Below are 17,272 nucleotides of genomic sequence, written 5' to 3' on the forward strand. Positions count from 1 at the left end.
GAACTTTAAGAGCCCACAGATGTCCATACATCTCAAGGACTTTGCTTTAATCCTCTCCAATTCAGCAGGACGCGTACTTCTCAGAATCAACCTTATGATTCTTGACTGCAGATTTTCATTAACTAACGGTACTGAATTTTACACAAAAGCCTAGCATCCCTTTATTAGACAAGCTTTTAAACCTGTCCACATTTCCATGATCTGAACTGAATTCAAAGGAAGAACTGTTTTATCTAGACACCATGCTCCGTGAGTCATTTCTCAAGCACTAAAAACTTGTTTTATTTTCACTGCCTATAGTGACCTAGATTCTCAAGAATAATGTTGAAAGTGGATTTTCAAGATTACAATAGAGTTGGAGCAAATCTGAGATTTACTGGCAGTTCTCAGATGAAAGCGGCCTTGACGGGAGTGTTTTTATTAGCAGAATATCACTCCAGGGGAAACAACAGGGATGGGAAATGTCAAGGGATTAGGGGCCAGGTCTGGGGAGACGGCCCTGTGTGCGCTCTGAGCAGCGGTGCAGCAGGCATGGTGATAACCAGTCTGCAGTTTCCTCCCACAGTCTCAGCTGACACGGGGCCACGACGCCTCCAGGGCACACAAACCACCTTCTCCAGAAGGCACTGCCTTCAGTGCAGCATCTCCGCTCAGAAGCCCCTCACAGGCACGGATGGTGCGGCTGACAGCGTGGGACGTGGTCTTCCTGTAGACTCCTCCTCCCTGCAGAATACTCTGACTCCCTGCTGACTTTCAGATCTTCTTTAGGCAGTTTTTCCTGTAGATAGTCTTGAACTCTCCCTGTAAAACTTTCCTTCAGGTCTCATTTCCCCTCCTCCTATGCAGCTTTAATTTACTCTTCTGAGTTTTGTATATTGCAGGGAGAGAACCGGGGCACGAGAGAATCTGTGCATCTCCCAAGCGACTCCTTGTTGTTGCTTAGTTGCTGTATCTGACTCTTTGTGACCCCAGGACTGTAGCCTGACAGGCTCCTGTGTCCATGGGATTCTCCAGGCAAGAATATTGGAGTGGGTTGCCACTTCCTTTTCCAGGGGATCTTCCTGACCCACAGATTGGCCTGTGGCTCTTGCACTGGTAGGCAGATTCTTTATCATTGAGCCACCTGGGAAGCCTGAGTTTTCCTGTAGAAAGTCTTGAACTCTCCAAAAAAATTTTCCTTCAAGTCTCATTTGCCCTCTTTCTGTTCAGCTTTAATTTACTCATCTGAGTTTTGTATATTGCAGGGAGAAAACCAGGGCACACATGAGTCCTTTCATCTCCTAAGCTATTCTTTAGACTTTAACAAAAAGTCTGCCTTCACATTTCTGGCGTACATGGACTGTGCTTTTGTTTAATCACACCTGTGTACATAACTCACATCAAAATGCAAATAATTGTCACCCGAGCTCTCAGAAACCCTTGCTCAGCCAAGCCAGCAGGTCACTCACTTACCAACAATACATCCAAGAGGATGTGGACTGAACTCATTCCTTTCTTGACTTTGTGAAATGACAATACCAAAACCGAAAAAAAAATCCAAACCACACACACACACACACACAAAATCAGTTACTAAGAGTTCTAAGTTATATTCTGCCTATTCGAGAGATCAAAATTGTTCCATCTTCTCTGCTTTACAAAGGATACACCCAGCTTCATTGGACACAAAAGGAGGTATTTCCTCGTTGACGGTGTAGATCAGGATAAAGTCACCACAGTTGTGCAGCTTTCTAAGTTTTCTTTTCGGAAAATGTTATATTTTAAGAATCTAGGTTCGAAATCTAGAGTCTCGTGCAGAGGTCAGGAAATGCTTCCTCCCCATAATTTGTGACTCCTCTGATTCCCGAAGCCCCCCGACCCCTGCCCAGAGTCCAGGCATCACGGGACAACAGCTGTCCCCTTCAGCCCTGGGCCTAGATGATTTAATGGTCACTTGTCCATCCCTGGGCTGTCAGCACTTTAACCAAGCAATCGTTACAGGGCTCTTATTGCTGACCCTGCTTCAGCTTCTCTACCTTGGTCAGACTCCAACCCCACCCAGGACGGAGCTCTCTTCTAAACCCAAGGGTTCACAACCATCTCTCATCTCCATGCATCCCTTGGGCTCAGTAAAGCATTTGCCACCAATGTACTACCCCAAACTGCACTGTTCTGGTGAGTTAATTCTCTCCATTCCCATTGCGTGGTATAGAGCAAGGATCTAGGGATCAGAGATGGGGGTACCAATCCTGCTTGCCATCTACCTGTTGCATCATCTTGGACAAACCATGTAATTTCCCAGAGTCTCAGTAACAATTGGAAGCACATGCACTTCACAGCAGTGGTGCAGATGAAGAAGTGAAATGATAGTTGTGAAAGCTCCCAATTCAGTATGAAGCATTGTTGTTGTTTAGTTGTGAAGTTGTGTCCAACTCTTTGTGACCCCATGGACTGTAGCCCGCCAGGCTCCTCTGTCCATGGAATTTCCCAGGCAAAAACACTGATGCATGCTAAGTTGCTTCAGTCATATCTGACTCTTTGTGATTCCATGGGCTGTTGCCGGCCAGGCTCCTCTGTCCATGGGATTCTCCAGACAAGAACATGGGAGTGGGTTACCATTTGATTCTCCAAGGGATCTTCCCAAATCAGGGATGAAACCCGTGGCTCCTGCATTGGCAGGCAGATTCTTTACCACTGAGCCACCAGGGAAGCCCAGTATGAAGTATAGGTATTCTCATTTCTTTTCCTTCTGTCCGAGAATGTTGCTTAATTAGAAGTGGCTAATTTACACAAATTTTCCTCATCTATTTGTGCAAATCGAATCATTTTTGGCAACTAACCCGTCATCTGAAAGTTCTGACACTAGATATATTTCACAAACAATATTCACAGTCCCTCACTTCAAGTCGCAAGACACAGTTTTAGAAATAGACTATTTGGAGCAGAGCACATACATTAAATCTGAAAGCCCTATGGTGGTGTTTGTGCTGTGGGCTCTTCAATTCCTTATGTAATGTAAGCTAGGCTTCCGAAACAAGTGGTTCTAGTAGGTCCCAGGGCACGAGAGAGAGGCCAAAGCAATTACATTTATGGTGAATTCAGAAGAGGAAAATGTGCGTGCAATGGGAAGATGATCTCTGCAGGCTTAATTTCTAGGAAAGGAGACAGTCATCTCTGCCAGCAGCCACTGTATGCCACTGGCATGGAGCAATTAGTGGGGATGATCCTCGAGAACATAAATGGTGTCATGACCACGAGGCAGAACCTTCCACAGTGAAGGTCCTAGAAGGATAATGAGGGCGTCATCAGTGCTTTGAATTTATAAGCTGTTTTCTAAAATTTTGTGTTGGAGTGTAGTTTATTGACAATATTAGTTTTGGGTGTACAGCAAGGGGATTCAGATATATATACATACACATGTATTCCCACCTCTCATATATATATATATACACACATACATACACACACTCTTTCAGATTCTTTTCATTATAGGATATTACAAGATATTGAGTAGAGTTTTCCCTGTGCTTTACAGTTGGTCCTTATTGATTATCTCTTCAATACACAGTAATATGTACATTTTAATCCCAAACTCCTACTTTATCCCTCCCCGCCATCTGCCATTTTTAATTTCTAAAATCAAAATGAAAGTCACTAAGTCGTGTCTGACTCTTTGCAACCCCATGCATTGTAGCCCACCAGGCTCCTCTGTCCATGGGCTATTCCAGGCAAGAGTGCTGGAGTGGGTTGCCATTTCCTTCTCCAGGGGATCTTCCCAGCTCAGGGATCGAACCCACATTGCAGGCAGATTCTTTACTGTCTGAGCCACCAAGGAAGCAGCGTGTATATTTTAATCCCAATCCTATTTTATCCCTCCCCACCATCTGCCACTTTTAATTTCTAAAAGCACCTCACTTTTTTAACCCATCTCAGATGAACTGGGGCGGGGCTTGTTTATATTTCTATCCTCAAGTCTACTCACCCTGAAAGGTTGTTTTGTTTTAATTCTGCTTTTTCTCGTTCCCATCGAAGTCCAGTTTCTTGGAAGAGAAGCTTCCATTGGTTGACCTCCCTTTTCCTCCTTTACTGATCTTGAAAATTTCCTAGCTGCCAAGTTCAACAGCCCCTCCCAGACCTTCAGCCTGCTTGACCTCACTAAGGAATTTGACCCTGCTGACCCCCAGCCCTGTCCACTTCTGGAAAACCTCTCTGGTTTTCCTCTTATTTTCCTGACTACTCCTCCTTTGACCGCTTCCAGAAGAAACCATTCCTGGGACTTCCACCCTCAACCCTCCTCATCCTCTTTGCTTCTGTGATATCCGGTCCTTCAACTATTACTCAGAAGTGGTTGCATCAGAGTCCAGCCAGGAGAAAGAAAGAATGCCAGTAATTTGAACAGGGAAATCTTCATTTGAACGAAAGTGTTAACACTGATGACTAGAAAAAGATATGTCTATATTAATCAAACCAACAAGCTTAAGTAGCTTCAATACCAGATATCGATTCAGTACTGAGTATTTCTCAGATCACATGAATCTGAAATTCACTCTATTTCTGAGAATTCATGTAAGCATGCAATTTCTGTCAAGCAAATAAACAGAGCTCAGACACAAAGCAATCTTGGCAATGCCATTTGGAGGCAGAGATACCTCATAATTAGAAGGGACACGTAGACACGCATATATCTTTACAGACAAAGACATCTCACAGTTTTCCAGCTAGAGTTTTAAGAGGCCTTTTTTATTTTCTTCTTTCTTCTTCTTCACTCTCAGGGATTAAAGTTACCTAGAGCACAGGTAGATCATTTACATCTCAAAGGCACATGAAGACAAACACCCATTCCTTCCAGAAAGCCAACTTCCTCTACGGGCATATGCAAAAACCAGTTTCAGAATGCCAAAAGATTCCTATTTTGGCCATTTTCAGGTACTGTTTTTACTTTCTAAATAGCCAGTTCAGTTTAAACAAATAACAGTAATAACAATACGTATCATCCACTGTATATTAATACATTTGTTGTGGTTCAGTCTCTATATCGTGTCCGATTCTTTGTGACCCCATGGACTGCAGCACACCAGGCTTCCCTGTCCTTCACCATCTCCTGGAGTTTGCTCAAACTCATGTTCATTGAGTTGGTAATACCATCTGAACATCTGTCACCCGCTTCTCCTCCTACCCTAATCTTTCCCAGCATCATTAATACATATGCCTCACTTTCAGAGAAACAGGAATCCACATTTAAGTTAACCTTTGCTCAGCACCTGTGGCCGTTCTTAAAATAAAAAGCAATGGCCTGGGACTTCCCTGGTGGTCCAGTGGGGAAGAATCTTCACTCCCAGTGCAGGGGCCCAGGTTCGATCCCTGGTCAGGGAACTAGATCCTGCATGTTGCAACTAAGACTTGGCACAGCAAGTGAAAAAAAAAAGGCAATTGGATTTCCCAGGTGGCTTAGTGAATAAGCATCTGCCTGCCACCACAGGAGACACAGGTTTGATCCCTCATCTGGGAAGATCCCACAGGCTGCGGAGCAAGTAAGCCAGTGCACCAGAACTACCCAGAGTCTGGGAGCCACAAATACATACGCCCACATGCCCTAGAGCCCCTGTTCTGCCACAAGAGAAGTCACTGTCGTGAGAAGCCTGGGCACCACATCTAGAGGGTAGCCCCCACTTGTCTCAACTAGAGAAAGCCCGAGCAGCAAAGGAAGACCCAGCGCAACCATAAATAAAGTTTTAAAAGAAATGCCCAGAGGTGCATCCACTGCCTTACGGTCTAACTTCGCTTTCCCCACTGTCATGGCGGCCAGAATCTCCACAAGCCTGAGGGTGTCTAGGGGTTCTCTGTACTCTTGGCAGTGCCCAGCCGTCATGGAGAGCCACCATAGGACCCCAGTACTGGCGGATGGCACCCTGGGGTACACCCTCACCCCTAGCTTTCGAGACCCGTGTCAGTGGATGACCACAGCGGGATTACAACGGTAATCTGCCAGCCCCCGTCCTCATTTCCCAACATTTTGGTGCTCGTGGGCATTTCCTCAGTCCCCTGGCTGCTCCGCCAATTTGTTGGACTGCACCCAGAAGCTTAGCTTTAAGACCGAAGGAAGAGCCGGGGTCAGCGACAGAGACATCAGCGGTTCATGGAAGGGGGAACTTACCTGTCTGAAGCAGGGTCCCGGGACAACAGACAGCCGCACTGTATGCAGTGGAGCGCAGGCAGGACAGGGCGGCCGCCTCCACCCCGGGGCAGGGCGGGCGGAGTGAGGGTGGGCGTGGGGGTGGGGACTGGGGGAGATCGCCCCTTATAGGGGGATTGACACCTGGTCTGCACCGGGGTTACCAGGGCAACCAGCAGAGGGCCACGCCCCTCACGGCCCCTTTGATGAGCCATCCAGGTGGAGATTTCTGATCTCAACATGAGAACAATCTGGAGCAGGTGTGTACGGAGGTCAGTCATGTGAGTCCGGTAGCAGAGATTGTTCAACTGGTGGGTCACTCCTAATGTGTGCTGGGCTTCACTGTGAGTAGAATGAAGCACTCATTCAAGGCTGGAATAAGACAAACCCAGTCTGAGGGTCCAGGTAAGGCAATGGCACCCCACTCCAGTACTCTTGCCTGGAAAATCCCATGGATGGAGGAGCCTGGTGGGCTGCAGTCCATGGGGTCGCTAAGAGTCAGACACGACTGAGCGACTTCACTTTCACTTTTCACTTTCCTGCATTGGAGAAGGAAATGGCAACCCACTCCAGTGTTGTTGCCTGGAGAATCCCAGGGACGGGGGTTCCTGGTGGGCTGCTGTCTATGGGGTCGCAGAGTCGGACGCGACTGAAGCGACTTAGCAGCAGCAGTCTGAGGGTCTCATGTAAAACATACTGACTACAGTTGACACCGAATTGTATAACTGACACTAGCTAAGCAAGGAGAGGCTTCCGATGTGGTTCAGTGGTAAAGAATCGACCTGCCAGTGCAGGAGACATGGGTTCAACCCCTGCATCAGGAAGATCCCCTGGAGAAGGAAATGGCAACCCCCTCCAGTATTCTTGCCTAGAGAATCCCATGGACAGAGGAGCCTGGTGGGCTACAGTCCATAGGGTCAAAAAGAGTCACATACAACTGAGCAACTAAACAACAAGAAGCAGCAAGGAGAACTGAAATGTTCTCATCAGGAAAAAAAAAAAAAGATAAATATGTGAGGTGATAATTGTGTTAATTAACGAGAAAAATCATTTCACAAAGTATACATGTATTAACTCACCACAATGTATATGGTAAATATCTAATTTTATATGTCAATTATACCTCAACAAAAGCTGAATTAAAAAAAAAAAGAGAGATTCATGAGCTCTCAGAAGACAAATCCTTTTCCCGCTTTTCAAGTAAAAATCAAAAAAGTTGCAAGACCCTGAAAGAAAATTGGTCCTGTCCAGTGCATTGGCAGCAGTGCTGCGGCTGCTGCTAAGTCGCTTCAGTCGTGTCCGACTCTGTGCGACCCCACAGATGGCAGCCCAGCAGGCTCCCCCGTCCCTGGGATTCTCCAGGCAACAACACTGGAGTGGGTTGCCATTTCCTTCTCCAATGCAGGAAAGTGAAAAGTGAAAGTGAAGTCGCTCAGTCGTGTCTGACTCTTTGCAACCCCATGACTGCAGCCTACCAGGCTCCTCCATCCATGGGATTTTCCAGGCAAGAGTACTGGAGTGGGGTGCCATCACCTTCTTCAATTGGCAGCAGAGGTGCCTGCAAAATTCTCTCTGTGCTACAGCATGCTGTGGGGACCAAAAAAGATCACAGCTTTCCGAGACTGAGAAAAATAAATGATCACAGCACCATGGGATCTAAAGAAATGCTGTCAATCACTGAGGAATGAGAATCACGAAGCAACAGTTTTTGGAGCCCATCAGTCAAGCTATGGACGTCTCTGCCTGACCCCACCTGGGGACCTTCATCTCCCCTAGACCCACCCAGCCCAGTGAGGACACCCTGCCAGAAGAAGGCTTAGAAACCACTGGTCCTCACGTGTCAGAACTTTGGGAATGACAAAGGACTAGATGTGCTTTCAAAGGAGGGGACAGACTTTTCTGAGGAGGTTGAATTCAAATGTATTTTTCTGAATTTTTAAAACTGAGATATAATTGACCTATAACCTAGTCAGTGTATTGAAAAGCAGAGACATCACTTTGCTGACAAAGGTCTGTATAGTCAAGGCTATGGTTTTTTCAGTAGTCATGTATGGATGTGAAAATTGGGCCATAAGGAAGGCTGAGTGCCGAAGAATTGATGCTTTCGAAATGTAGTGCTAGAGAAGGCTCTTGAGAGTTCCTTGGACAGCAAGAAGATCAAACCAGTCAATCCTAAAGGAAATCAATCCTTAATATTCATTAGAAGGAATGATGTTGAAGCTGAAGCTCCAATACTTTAGCCACCTGTTGCAAAGAGCTGACTCATTGGAGAAGAGATGCTGGGAAAGATCAAGGGAAGGAGGAGAAGGGAGCAACAGAGGACAAGATGGTTGGATGGCATCACTGACTCAATGGACATGAGTTTGAGCAAACTTTGGTAGATAGTGGAGGACAAGGAAGCCTGGTGTGCTGCAGTCCATGGGGTCGCAAAGATTTAGACATGACTGAGCTACTGAACAGCAACAACATAATCTATTTACCTCCGGGTGTCCACATAATGATTTGATATTTGTACCTATTACAAAACAATCACCACAATAAGTCTGGTTACCATCTGTCACCGTGGAATTACTAATTTTCTTGCAATGCAAGCATTTAAGACCCACTGTCTTAGCGCATACAACACAGAATGGGTAACCGTCGTGACCATGCTATAGGTCACATTCCCAGAAGCTTTTCATTGTATAACTGGAAGATTGTACCTTTTCACCATCTATACCATTTCATCCACAAATCCTCTTTTATTTTCCACTGTATACAATGTCTAGCATAGTCCCTGGGACATCCAGGTACTTACTTAATGTTTGTTGAATGAATCATGAACCCATTACTTCTCACTTAAAAACCCCAAGTCTATGAAAGGGTGATAGCAAATCCCACTCCTGTTGAGCTGGTCTCTCTTTGACTACCAACTGAATTATCTGTCTCCACTCACCAGCCACCTCGATGTTTATTCCCTGTGCCCCTTCTTCCAGCCTCTTTCATAAAACCTCCCTTGTCGGGGAGGGAAAGCACATGTTCCAGCTGAGCCGGCATTCTCCTGCTGACCTAAAACAGCCTTCACTCCGCCAGACCTCCTAATCCTCGCCCCAGGAGATCTCTGTAATCCTGTCTCACGTCCCGAGTCCCTCTGGCCCCATTTTTCTCCTGTTCCTAGTCAAGCACCGCCTCACTTTCTAATCCTGCTCCAAGTCTCTTGGTCCTTTGAGGTGATTTTCATCCTGCTGAGTCTCCACGCTGGATATTGGAGGAACAGAGCAGGAAAATGCCCTTTTCTGTCCCAGATGAATCAGTAACCCTGTCCTAGATGTGTGTGTGTTCATGTGTGCTTGTGTGAACTGCTTTTCCTTTAGCTGCAGATATACGAGCCCATGGTGGAAAAGTTGAAATCATCTGCATTCTTTTCTTGTCTACTTTCCCTTAGAAAGAAAACTTTATTCAAAAGTATAAGCAAGCATTAGGGTCTGTTCTGTTGCGATTTTACCCACCAGCTCACTGTGACAGAGCCATGTTTGTGAGCTGAGGATGGGGTGTGAATTGAAGAGGTGGGCATGAGCAGAGTGGATGGACAGGCTGGAGTGCAGGTGCCCACCTCATCCTGTGCTGGACTCTCGGTGGCTCTTCTCTGGCACAACGAGGGGCTGAAATTTACACAGATGTGGACAATTATGCCTTTGGAACTTGAAATTTGGTTTCCAAAGCCATTTATCCCAGTGTCTACACAGATGCCATTTGGATGAGAGTTTAGAACGTTTGAGAGTTCAGACGATGGTTTCCTCTACCCCTTGCCAGAGCCCTTACACATTCACAGCATTTAGAAAGAGAACCAGGCACTCTGACAGCTTTGGGCAGGACTGGCACATCCACTGCCCAGCCTCGCTGGGTGGCCCATGTCCTTTTTTGCCTCACATCCTCCTCTTCCAAGAGCAGAGCCTGTGCAGCTGGTCCCTCTGCAGCCACGTGGCCATAAACCAACAGCAGCTGCTGTCCCCTCCACCTGGACTCAGGAGTGGGAACAGGAGTGCCCTGAAGGAGCCTTTGCCATCAGTTGACACTGGGCTTTCCAAATGGCTCAGTGGGTAAAGAATCCACCTGACACTGTAGGAGACACAGGGTAGAAGATCCCAGGGTGGGAAGATGCCCTGCAGGAGGGCATGGCAACCCACTCCAGTATTCCTGCCTAGAGAATCCCATGGACAGAGGAGCCTGGTGGGCTACAGTCCATGGGGTCACAAAGAGTTGGACATGACTGAGCAGACAGCAGAGCTCTAAGAATAGAGAGGCTGTGCGTTCAGTGGCCAAGAATAAAAAGAAAGCTCTTCCCAGCGTTCTGTCTGGCAACCCCCGGTGGAGCAGCTTTAAGAAACTGAAACCCCGGTCCTGGTTGAGATCAGACAGGCGTTAATGGATGCTGGACCCCAGAGAGTGATGCAAGCTCAGACTTCCACCTCTCGGGCTGCTTCTCTTTCACCCAATAAACTCAATCACACACCTGGGAATTGATCCCCCAAAATGCCTCTTTTAAGCTGGCTCCCCAAATTCCACAGTGAAACTCCCCCCTGGCTCTTGACTGAGGAGGTGGAGAAAAGGTGAAGGAATTGGAGTGACTGGGGCACTCGCTGACACGGCCAAGTTCATGTCCTGCCATCCGGATCTCCCAGGAAACTAAGAGGAAGTGGGTGGGACTTCCCTGGTGGTCCAGTGCTTAAGACCCTATGCTTCTACTGCAAGGGGCTCAGGTTCAATCCGTGGCCAGGGAGCTCAGATCCCACATGTTGTGTATGCATGCAAGTGTGCTAAGTCACTTCAGTCATTTCCAACTCTTTTCAACCCTGTGGACTACAGCCTCCCAGACTCCCCTGTCCAAGGGGTTCTTCAGGCAAGAACACTGCAGTGGGTTGCCATTCCAGGGGATCTTCCTGACCCAGGGATGGAACCCAAGTCTCCTGCATTGCAGACGGATTCTTAATCACTGAGCCACTGGGAAAGCCAACCATGAGTGTGGCGCAGCCAAAAAAAGAAGAAGAAAAGGGAGGCAATTCCTTTGTGGAATGTATGTGGAGGTGGCATGCATTTTCTGTCATCCGGGTTCAAATGTGGAGTCTATGGCAGCCAGAAAAGTGAATACAAAAGTGCTTGTGTGTGTCCACTTCCAGTTCCTTTGTTTTTGCAAGAGTGTCCATAGCTCTCCGTGGCTTCTCAGAGAAGTCTGTAGGCCAAACCAGGTTCAGAACTGTCACCCTGTGTCCTCCATGATTTCACATCCCCTGTCAGCATGAACAGACACCTGAGAGCACCAGTCCAGCAGCAGAGGGTGAACCCCAACTGTGGCCAAATTTCCTGAATAAGGAATCTGGTATCCACCGCCTTGATTCCCTCCTGACAACCCTATACCAGCCTCTACTCCTATAGTGGCAGAAAGCAAAGAAGAACTAAAGAGCCTCTTGATGCAAGAGAAAGAGGAGAGTGAAAAAGTTGGTTTAAAACTCAACATTCAGAAAACTAAGATCATGGCATCCGGTACCATCACTTCATGGCAAATAGATGGAGAAACAGTGGAAACAGTGGCTGACTTTATTTTGGGGGGCTCCAAAATCACTGCAGAGGTGATTGCAGCCATGAAATTAAAAGACACTTACTCCTTGGAAGGAAAGTTATGACCAACCTAGACAGCATATTAAAAAGCAGAGACATTACCTTACCAACAAAGGTCCGTCTAGTCAAAGCTATGGTTTTTCCAGTAGTCATGTATGGATGTGAGAGTTGGACTATAAAAAATGCTGAGCACTGAAGAACTGATGCTCTTGAACTGTGGTGTTGGAGAAGACTCTTGAGAGTCCCTTGGACTGCAAGGAGATCCAACCAGTCCATCCTAAAGGAGATCAGTCCTGGGTTTTCATTGGAAGGACTGATGCTGAAGCTGAAACTCCAATACTTTGGCCACCTGATGCGAAGAACTGACTCATTTGAGAAGACCCTGATGCTGGGAAAGATTGAAGGTGGGAGGAGAAGGGGATGACAGAGGATGAGATGGTTGGATGGCATCACCAACTCAATGGACATGAATTTGAGTAAACTCTGGGAGTTGGTGATGGACAGGAAGGCCTGGCGTGTTATATACAGTCCATGGGGTCGTAAAGAGTCAGACACAACTAAGCAACTGAACTGAAGTAAACTGACTCCTATAGTAAGTGGAGGACTTCCCTGGTGGTCCAGCGGTTAAGAATCTGGCTGCCAGTGCAGGGGACACGGGTTCCATCCCTGGTCAAGGAAGATCCACATGCAACTAAGCCCGTGTGCCACAACTACTGAGCCTGAGCTCTAGAGCCCGGAAGCCACAAGAGAAGCCACTGCAGTGAGAAGCCTGTGCACTGCGACTAGAGAAAGCCCACGCACAAAACAACAAAGACCCAAGGCAGCCAAATTTAAATAAATAAAAACTAAAAAAATTAAACAAGTGGAAATGAAACAGCCCATGTGCCTACCACACTGTGTCAGAGCATCACTTATTTGATTGTGATATCCAGTACGTCACATAACCTCCTCTCTGCCTCACTGCCCCAGCCCAGTAGGATCAGGCCCCATTCAGGCATCATTCTCTACTGGAGAGACTCCTTATCTACTCATTCTGGGCAAAAGAATTGTGACTAAAATGATGCCTCGGGTAGATCCTGTTCTTGTTTCCATTCTTAGCAGGACCTAAAGGGACTGTTATAATGCAGGACCCTGTAAAGACGTGAAAAGGACCAAGGTCCTCGCACTCGTCTAAGCACGCACACCTCAGTGGCTATACACACTGACCAGCTGTGCTACAGGAGGTGGTCCTGCTGGTGGCAGGAGGACCAGTGGAGGCTCTGGGCGGGAAGATTTGACATGGGGACGCGTCCATGTCCAGACTTTTTTCTGTTGCCGTTTCTGCTGTTGATACTTTTCACCATTTTCCCACCCCTAACTATTCAGTTCTTAGTGCTGTGCTTAGTCGCTCAGTCGTGTCAGACTCTTTACGAACCCATGGACTGTAGCTTACCAGGCTCCTCCATCCATGGGGATTCTCCAGGCAAGAACACTGCAGTGGGTTGCCATGCCCAGAGGATCTTCCTGACCCAGGGATTGAACCCAAGTCTCCTGCATTGTAGATGGATTCTTTACTGTCTGAGCCACCAGGGAAGCTCAAGAATACTGGAGGGGGTAGCCTATCCCTTCTCCACATTGCAGGCAGATTCTCTACCAGCTGAGCTACCAGGAAAGTCCATTCAGTTCTTTACTACAATATTTGCAAAGAATGATTAAGTCATTTTTTTTCTCATGCTATAACTTTCCAAAGTCCCTCTACATGATGTAGAGCAGCAGTCCCCAAACTCTTTGGCACCAGTTTCGTGGAAGATGGTTTTTACACAGACCGGTGGGGAGGTGGTTGGGGATGATTCAAGCACAGTGCATGTATCGTGCGCTTTATTTCTATTATCTACATCAGCTCCACCTCAGATCATCAGGCACTAGACCCTGGAGGTTGGGGACCCCTGGGGTAGAGAATCTTCATCCAGTCAAGGAGTGCACCAATAGTCACTGTCTTCCCCATTTTCCTAATAGTCTCCTGTTGTCGCTCTTCAGTCACTAAGTTGTGTCCGACTCTGTGACCCCATGGACCGCAGCACTCCAAGCTTCCCTGTCCTTCGCTGTCTCCCAGAGCTTGCTCAAACTCATATCCATTGAGTTGGTGATGCCATCCAACCACCTTATTCCTCTGTCACCCCTTCTCCTCCTGCCTTCAATCTTTCCCAGCATCAGGGTCTTTTCCAATAGGTCAGTTCTTCGCATCAGGTGACCAAAGAACTGGAGCTTCAGCTTTAGCATCAGTCCTTCCAATGAATATTCAGGGTTGATTTCCTTTAGGATTGACTAGTTTGATCTCCTTGCTATCTAAGGGACTCTCAAGAGTCTTCTCCAGCACCACAGTTCAAAAGCATCGATTTTTTTGGTGCTCAGCCTTTTTTTGGTCCAACTCTCACTGGATGGCACGTCCATCCCAGGCCACCAGGGGGCGTCAGGTGAACCCCTACACAGTGACCTCCTCCTCACACCTTCTACCTGCAACACTTGCCTCATTCTGGAGCTCTCTCCTAGCTAACCTAGCTAACGTGGCGATAGGAGACAATGCTTTGAAGCAGGAAGATGACCAGTTATGAGCTAAAGAACCACCTGAGAGGAAAAATCTCCCATCTTACAGAAGTCATGAGCTCTGTGTCCTTGTTTCTAGACTGCAGTTTCACCCAGAGTCTCACTGCGGTTTGCAGTCCAATCTTCTCATGTTCTTTGACATGTAGACTGGCCCATGTGATATTTAATTCTCCAGTTTCTCTCCATATGAATTTAAGGCACCATCCAATCATCGTGGAATTAAAAAAAAAAAAAAATCCCTGCTGAATCTCCACCAGGATTGTCAGGAACAGCTGCATCCTCATCCTTCCTTCTCTCCACAGCTTCGAAACGTGGCAGCAAACCTCTGCGTGGACAGCAAGCACGGAGCCACGGGGACCGAGCTAAGGCTGGACGTGTGTGTCAAGGACGGTTCTGAGAGGACCTGGTCTCATGAGCAGGTGCGTCCTGGGACTGGGGTAGGGGGCTGGTACAGGCAGGGGACAGTGTGGGAATAAGTCTCTACAGGGGCCTGGGAGGTCACCACCTAGCTCTGCAGTCAAGGGAACCCCTTCTTGGCTTCCACGTCCTCTCAGGACAGTCATGGTCATCCATTGAGATCAGGTATTCAAATGGGCTTTAAAGAAAGGATGCTGGCATTTCACGGCGGTGCAGTCATTAAGACTCCATGCTCCCACTGCTGCCAGTACAGGTGCAATCTCTGGTCGAGGAACGAAGATCCCGCGTGCCACATGGTTTCAAAAAAAAGAAAAGAATAGAAAGGATGGTAAAGAGATGTTGATGGTGACCCTAGTCTTCTCTTTCCTTTCCCAGGACGATAGCTTTCAAACCATGAAAAGTTTGTAGGGTGTTTATACAACTCTCCCGAGCAGATTCCATGGTTTTATGGAAGGACTCTTGGTGATTCTGTCCGTTTTTGTGACTTTCTCTAATCTTATCTCCCCCTTTGGCTGCTTGGACAGCTTACTTTACATACACCTGTCACTGTAGCAGCAATCTGTGATCTTACACACAAAGGATAACTCAGAGGCAGGAACACCCCAGCGTGGACCACATGGGATGCTTTAAGACTTGCTGTTGTTTAGTCACTCAGTTGTGTCCGACCCAACCCCGTGGACTGTAGCCCACCAGGCTCCTCTGTCCACGGGCGTCTCCAGGCAAGAATACTGGAGTCGGTTGCCATTGCTCCTCCAGGGGATCTTCCTGACCCAAGGGTCACACCTGAATCTCCTGCACGGGCAGGCAGATTCCTTACCACTGAGCCACCAAGCAAGCAGGGAAGCCCTACTTTAAGACTATTTACTGCTTGTGCTTGAAAACAACATTCCAGAGCAACTCAGTTTATTAAGTGAGGTGTGGTTCCTGACCACCTCTGAAATGTGACAGTCCTGGTAAGGGGCTTCCCTCACCCCGAGTCACCTGTAAAACAGGAAAGACAGGGGAAGAATTGTGCCTGCCCCTTTTTATTGTTTTTAAATTATAAAATCTTTCAAATAGGAAACTATAAGAAATTAAACCACACACCCTCATGTACTCATCACACAGACTAAAGGAGTATGTCTGGTAACTAACTAATGCTAAGTTAGTAGAAGCCCCCACCTCGCCCAGCCTGGGATCTCCAAGAGTTATTGGGTGTGATGAGGCTGAACATGTCATCCTTCCCCTCTCCCCACTGTGCACCCTCTCCTGCCCCGCCCCAGTGCAGAGCAGCCGATCTAGGAAAACAGTTGCTCTAAGCCAAGTCCAGAGCACAGCCCAGAATCAAGTCCATCAACGCCTAAACCAGGGACTGTGCTGAGGGGAGCTTCCCCGGGGGGCTTGGTGGTGAAGAATCCAATGCATGAAACTCCAGAGACCCAGGTTCCATCCTTGGGTGGGGAAGGTTGTCCGGGGAAGGGAATGGCAACCCACTCCGGTATCCTTGCCTGGAGAATCCACAGACAGAGGAGCCTGGCGGGCTACCGTCTATGGGGTCGCGATGGGTCAGACAAGACTGAGCACACACGCTCGCAAATACACCCTGCATCTACGGACAGGGTCAGGTGGGTTTTAAGGAAGGCCCTGCAGCTTGAGGTTCACTGGCAGCTGTGGACCCTCAGTAGAAGCTGACTTGCCTTCTTTATCCTCTGCGTGTGTTAGTGCTCAGTCGTGTCCGACTCTTTGTGACCCCGCGGACTGTAGCCCTCCAGGCTCCACTGTCCATCGAATTTTTCAGGCAACAATGCCAGAGTGGGTAGCCATCCCCTTCTCCAGGGGATCTGTATCCTCTGTGACCAGGGCAGGGGACAGTGTCCACCTGTTTCCTCCATAAAGCAATTCTGATTGCAGCCTGGGAGCAAGAGAGGAGGCTTCACGGCCACTTGGTAAGGCTGGCGTCTAGAGGAGAAAGGACATTTTCAAAAAGGAAAAGGAGGGTGCCAGAAGGAAATGCCCCCTGTCTCTGTTGAGTTCAGTTCCTCTCTACTGTGTCTGTTCAGCCTGACCAGGAGACACGCCTGTCCAGCTGGTTGTGAAGGACGCAGACATACCTGAATGACCGGATCAGGTTTAACATCTCCATCCCAGGGAATGTGCTAGAGTGAAATATGGGCTGCAACTTTATCTGATGGGTGAAAATAAATATAAATAAAGCCAGCTATACTGCATACTCAGTCCTCCCTTGTCCTTTAGTCACTAAGTCACGTCTGACCCTTTTGCAACCCCATAGACTGTGGCCCACCAGGCTCCTCTGTCCATGGGATTTCCTAGGCAAGAATACTAGGGTAGGTTTCCGTTTCCTTCTCCAGGGGATCGTCCCTACCCCGGGATGGAACCCCCGTCTCCTGCATTGGCAGGTGGATTCTTTACTGCTGAGCCACGAGGGCCAGGCCAAACTGCAAAAACCTGTGGCATGTAACTCAAGAAGTAGTCACCAGAGGGCAGCACTAGATAAGCAGACAGCTATCTAAGAGGAACAAAAGACCA

General features: G+C 47.7%; 1 protein-coding gene across 1 annotated transcript in view; it reads left to right on the forward strand.

Annotated features, from left to right (window-relative positions):
* GALNTL6 (polypeptide N-acetylgalactosaminyltransferase-like 6) overlaps nucleotides 1–17,272 on the forward strand; it is a 1,008,296-nt gene that overhangs the window by 963,019 nt on the left and 28,005 nt on the right. The window contains exon 9 of the mRNA XM_010840244.1: nucleotides 14,632–14,748. Within this exon, the coding sequence (XP_010838546.1) occupies nucleotides 14,632–14,748 (117 nt within the window). The remainder of the gene's footprint in view (nucleotides 1–14,631; nucleotides 14,749–17,272) is intronic.

This window comes from Bison bison, unplaced genomic scaffold (assembly GCF_000754665.1).
Source record: "Bison bison bison isolate TAMUID 2011002044 unplaced genomic scaffold, Bison_UMD1.0 scf7180017864143, whole genome shotgun sequence".
Classification (NCBI taxonomy): Eukaryota; Metazoa; Chordata; class Mammalia; order Artiodactyla; family Bovidae; genus Bison; species Bison bison.